Below are 6,341 nucleotides of genomic sequence, written 5' to 3' on the forward strand. Positions count from 1 at the left end.
TTTGCCCTGAAGCCTCGAAATGTGAGGCTAGGGTTGGCTGTTGATGGGTTCAATCCTTTCGGGAACATGAGCAACTCATATAGTTTATGGCCTGTAGTACTCATTCCTTATAACTTGCCACCTTGGTTGGTTATGAAAGATCCTTTTCTTATGATGTCACTACTTATTCCTGGAGAATCACAACCAGGGATCGATATTGATGTCTACATGAGACCTCTGGTGGATGAGTTGAATGAGTTGTGGGAAAATGGTGCATTATCTTACGATGCTGTAACTGGTGAGTCTTTCCAGATGCGTGCAGCTTTGATGTGGACTATACACGATTGGCCCTCATTTGGTGACATATCTGGGTGGAGAACAAAGGGTCATTATTCTTGCTACACTTGCAATGATGAACCATATTTTCAATCCTTGAAAGGTAAGACTGCATACACTAACCATCGATGCTACTTGCCTCAAAACCACCCCGAAAGGCGAAAGAGTAAGGCTTACAATGGTAAGCATGAGAAGCGAAAGAGATCTTTAAAGTTACCAGTGGAAAAGATATTAGAGCAATTGGATAGAGTGACAGGTGTCACATATGGGAAGCATCCATGAAATAATAAAAGACTCCGTTAGGCACCAAATTGGACAAAGGTAAGCATCTTGTATGAGTTACCATACTGGAAGAAACGGAAGCTTCGACACAACATTGATGTTATGCACGTCGAGAAGAATTTTAGTGAAAATACCTTTGGAACTATGTTAGGCATTGATGGAAAGAACAAAGACACCGACAAAGCACGGATGGACTTGGAAGATATGGGTATAAGGAAAGAGTTGTGGTTAACACGTCATCCTGATGGAACTTATGTCAAACCTAGGGCAATCTTTTCATTGACCCCTGAAGAGAGGGAGGGTTTCTTTGAATTCTTGAAATCAGTGAAGTATCCGGATGGCTATGCTGCAAACATATCAAGATCAGTGAATGCGAGAAATGGTAATTAACAGGCTTGAAAAGTCATGACTGCCATGTACTCATACAACGGATTCTTCCAATTGGGATGCGTGGTTACGTAGACAAAGAGATTAGTAAAACACTATTTGAGTTAGGTAGCTTTTTCCAGGATTTGTGCTCAAGGACACTGCGCCGTAATGAACTTGAGAAATTAGAGGAACGTATAGTACACATATTATGCAAGCTTGAAAAGATCTTTCCTCCAGCCTTCTTTGATGTGATGGTTCACTTGGCCGTTCACTTGCCGCGTGAGGCTATTCTTGGAGGACCGGTGCAATATCGATGGATGTACCGGATTGAAAGGTAATTGTTAAATTGAAAGGTTCATAATTATATGTTGCATGTGTAACCTTGCTCTTAACTAATTCTCTTTTCAAGGTTTCTCGGAGCTTTAAAAAAGTTTGTTACAAACCGAGCTCGACTAGAAGGTTCAATCGCAGAGGCTTACATTGTCAAAGAGTGCATTACTTTTTGTTCAATGTATGTTGATGGGATCGAAACAGTGCATAATCGACCCGAACGAAATCAAGATCGTGGCGAACGTCACAAAGGGTTAACTGTATTCACAGAAACTGCCCGTCCTATTGGCCTAATCACAAGGGATGCTGATATGTCACAAGAATATCGTGATATGGCTCATTGGTTCTTGTTGAATAATAGCCCCGAGATAGAGAAGTATCTAGAGTATGTTTTTCATTTAAATATGTGTATTCTTAGCTTTGTTAATGTAGTTAGCAGTGCATAATAATCACATTCTTTTGAGTAGGATACAAAAAAATCTATTACGGACTCCATCTGACCAAGGCATAATCCGTATACAACAACAAGAGTTTCCCAAGTGGTTCAAAGAGCGGGTAAGGCATTTTCAATTTTAAGACATGATTAAAAATTTGTATAAGATTTGATCATTTATTAATTTATTTTTACTATCTTAATGTACGTTATATGTGAATGTAGATAAATATATTGAGAGAAGAAAAGTCACCAGAAGCAACCAATGATTTATGGTCATTAGCAAATGGCCCAAATTTACTAGTAAAAGAGTACTCAGGTTGCATAATCAATGGCGTACGGTTTCGTACAAGAGAAGTAGACAATCGCCGTAACAGTCAGAATAGTGGTGCGCTTACGGAAGGGGATCATGAGAGAGTGACGCATGAATTTTATGGTCACTTGTGCAATGTTTGGGAATTGGAGTACATGTGTCATAACAAAGTTGTATTGTTCCAGTGTGAATGGTACAACATAGGAAATACAGGTCGAAGTAGAACATTGCGAACCGATGATTATTGCACAAGTATTGATGTCACAAGTCGGTGGTATCAACACGACCCTTTTATCTTGCCTAGCCAGGCTAAGCAAGTCTTTTACCTAAATGATACCAAATGGGGACAACCTTGGCAAGTCGTTCAACGAGTGCAACATAGGGGTGTCTTTGATGTACCAGAGGTAGGCGATGGAGAATCATTTCATGAACCAGAAGAAAACGATGTGTTCCAACAAGAAACTATTACCGATGTTGTTCCAATTGACATCGGCCCTAATGTTCAATGTTATAGAGATGGTGTTGAAGCAGAAGTTGTTACAAGGGTTAGGTTATCTGATGAAACAATGATACAGAAAAGAGCTGACAAACAAAATGAAGAGTGTGACGAACCTGATGTGGATTACGATATGGATCTTGATGTAGACTAGGATTTGTAGTTATTTTGCACTTTCTATATGAACATTGTTCTTAATTAATGTAGTTGAATTTCAGTTGTGGGGTTCATCCACTGTTATGTAGGTTTATCATTGATTGGTCATATTGTGTGTCTGATGGCTTTGTAATTAATTTGTTTTATGATAAGTAAATGGTAAAAACAAAAATCATCCATATCACTCTAGCCATATTTCAATGATTCAGAGCCTATATGACATATCCAATTGTTGAGATTGTTGTTGCTTTATGCTTTATATATAGAAATATATAATTATCTTTTCTTTACATCTAATGTTCAATTATGCGTATCCACCAAAAAAATGTTCAATTATGCTTTATAGTTGGGCAAAATGGACGCTACAAAAAAGCAATTGACCAAACCAAGTACCGCAACTAAGAAGGTAACGAACTATGAGAAACAAAGAATGAAGAATATTAATAAAAACCGTGAGAGAATGAATGCTCTAGGAGTGAAGAATATAGCAACTTGTTTGAAGGCTACGGTTCAACATAAGAAATTGAGGAAGGAAAAACAAATACCAATTGAGGAAAATGATGATGATTATCAACCGTCAGAGGCTGAAGATGGCAGTGACACTGAAACCTATGATTCGTTTGAGCATGAGGTACTATACATTTATGCATTGTGAAATATATTCTTTGTTGTTACTTTCAATTCATACACACATAGACATGTATATCTTTGTACATATATTCATATTTTATTATGTTATTCAGCTGTTAGAGATACCATCGAGAGCCCGTTCACAATCTCATAATGAGGCATTGACCCACACATTAGAAGAGGGGGATACCTCTTCACGTCCTGAGGTGACTAGCAATCCATCACTACCTCTCAATGTGGAGCCTCAACTTGAGGTGACTGCTGGTAATACTATTGGTAAGACACACTCTTTATTTACATTGATTTGAGATCTTAATTAAATTTGTTCACATACTATTTCAATATTATGGCTTCACAATATCAGCTACTAAGCGTGCTCGTGGCCCGACTCGAGGCAAAGAGGTTCAAGGCCTTGTTGATAAAGATGGAAAGCTTAGCGTGCCTATCCCTCCAGAATTTCGTGCACCGGTAGGGGACTATGCCTCAAAACTAGCCTCAAAGATTGGTATAGAAGTGCGAACTCGTTTACCAAATCCAAGTGTTCGTAGGTGGAAGTATGTTGATGCCTCCGTTAAGGAGGTGATGTTTCAACGCTTGAATGTAAGTTCGTTGTCTACTTATAGGAGATTTTACTCATTTTTATAATAGGTTAGAAATCTTAATTATTTATTGTAATTATTTTATTTTTTATAAGAATTATCTATGACTTATCTATTTTTTGCAGGATCAATTTGATTTACAAGGAGACCCTGTTGATATAGAGAAGGCAATGAACACAAAATTTGGTCGGAGATTGAGTAACCATACCTATAGGCTGCACAAACAATTCATGGAGCTGAAGGAGGCTAAAGGGGAGGAGTATGCAAGAAACCACCCACCAAAGAATGTCGATCCTACCAAGTGGATAGATCTTATTGATAAAAAGTGGAACACTAAAGAATTTCTGGTAACATTTTCATCTTTTTTATTATATTAGCGAAGAAAGAATTTGATTAGAATAGGGAGAGATTCTAAAACAACTAGAAAGAACACAATCAATTTGCTGTGAAATTCCATATGTATTCTTTTCCCTTTATCTTCTAGGCATGTAAGTGGAACATAATAAAAACCAAATAAGTGAAAAAATGAGAAAGGGAAACTATTAAACATGGATTGGAAGGCTCGTATAATAGGAGATTAATTTATGGTTCCTTAAAGTGCATCTTTCACATCATAGAATAAAGAACTAAGATTTCAGTTTCTATGATTGTATTAATTTTCTGTTTGTTCTTGGGTTTGGTTTGAAGTTTCATGATAATGGTAAGCAACTAGCTAAGTAACTAATATAGGGTATTGAGACAGAACTTTAGATTTGATAGAGTTGCGGAAGAAAGAAAGGGTTATGAGTTTGGTATCAGTAATTGTTCCATATCTTGTAAAATGTAAATGGATTTTTTCACAATCTATCTTGCCCATGCTTATATGCCCCCTATTTGTGAACGGTGTAAATTACTCGTTTTTCTTTTTTCACCCAGAAAAACCATCTTATGATGAAATCTCAACAAGTCCTCTAATATATTTTTCACAGAATTGAATGAAACTAGTGAATAATTTGAAATATCTTTTAAGTTGAAATGATATATAGGAAAATGATAGAGAGGAACAATGCAATTTCTTTATTATCAACCATTAAATTTGTTTTACTAGTGATACATTTCATTGTTATATTGGTTCATTATTCCTTACAGGAACAATCAAAAGCCAACATATTTGTCTTACTAATGATACATTTCATTGTTATATTGGTCATTCTTCCTTATAGGAACAATCAAAGGCCAACATCGCGAACAGAGAAAGGATGTATACAAAACATAGGTGTGGTTCTAGGTCAATCCCTGTTAGAGTAGAAAAATTGGTACGTATCCTTGCACTTTCAGAATTATATTAGATTTTTAGCTTTATTTATTGAATATTTGGTCTATCGAATTAGGCACGAGAAAAGAAGATGCTACCTGATCTAGCAGAGTTGTATAAGGAAACTCACTATAATGAGAAAACACATGAGTGGATCTCATCTCAAGCTCAGTGTAATTATGTGAGTATATATTGCAATTTTTATTAACAAAATTTTAGAATACTATTTGTTATAATCTTATTTAATTTTCTAATAATTATTTAATTTTTTTTATATTTGATAGGAAAATATGATACAGACACAGGCTGATCACCTCTCACAGCCAGGATCAACCCCTTTGACTGCAGAAGAGCTATCAATCAAAGTCCTAAAGCCAAGGTTTGGCTATGTGAAGGGACTTGGCATGAGACCTTCATCCTCTATTAGGAGAGCCACTACCATATATGCTGAAACAAATGATTATGTGAAGCGCCTTGAGATGCAAATAGAGACACAAAAGGAACAAATACAAATGCAGAACAATAAAATAGAAGATCTTGAAGAGGGTAAGAAGAAGCAAGGGGAGATAATGGCTGATGTTGTCAACTTTTTGAGGACCAAAGGATTCACTGGACACTTTGGAAGTGGAGGGGACTCATCCACAAGTGGACATACTTCTTGGTAAAGTATATTAACTTTAATATAACAAATTTTATAAAAGAATACATGTTTGAAGAATTAGGAAGTAATGGAAACATGCATATGACATCCAATTTGTACAGGTGCACATGATGTATAAATTATGAATTAGTCTAAAAAATATATTTTTTTTCTCTATACTTAAAGCTTGAAAAAAGGCTGTCGAAATGCTAAATTGTCACACAATTATAGATTTGTACAAGAACCAATAGAAACACCTTAGGAGGGACCAATATAAGTTGTATGAACTTACGGCACATTAATGGGAATTAGCCTTAAAATTAATTTTTTGTTCTCATAATCTAAAAAAAAATCTGTTACAGGGATAAATTGTATAATTGATCTAATTGTAAATTGATGAGTTACTAATGTTTTTAATCTTTTGTATAATTGATTAATTACTATAACTTTTAATTTATTTTTTTGCAGATTGGATTGGGGTGGC

At 35.7% G+C, this 6,341-nt stretch overlaps 1 protein-coding gene across 1 annotated transcript; it reads left to right on the forward strand.

Annotated features, from left to right (window-relative positions):
• Window positions 1-3,049: 3,049 nt before the first annotated feature.
• LOC145793217 (uncharacterized) lies at window positions 3,050-5,983 on the forward strand. The gene is made up of 7 exons (XM_082875979.1): window positions 3,050-3,325; window positions 3,438-3,600; window positions 3,689-3,924; window positions 4,049-4,270; window positions 5,126-5,218; window positions 5,294-5,398; window positions 5,502-5,983. Exons 1-7 carry the CDS (start codon window positions 3,050-3,052, stop codon window positions 5,880-5,882), a joined length of 1,476 nt encoding a protein of 491 aa, XP_082732105.1. The 3' UTR covers window positions 5,883-5,983.
• The last annotated feature ends 358 nt before the right edge of the window (window positions 5,984-6,341 follow it).

The sequence above is a fragment of the Camellia sinensis genome, chromosome 6, assembly GCF_055761805.1.
Source record: "Camellia sinensis isolate YWXY chromosome 6, ASM5576180v1, whole genome shotgun sequence".
NCBI classification, from domain to species: domain Eukaryota; kingdom Viridiplantae; phylum Streptophyta; class Magnoliopsida; order Ericales; family Theaceae; genus Camellia; species Camellia sinensis.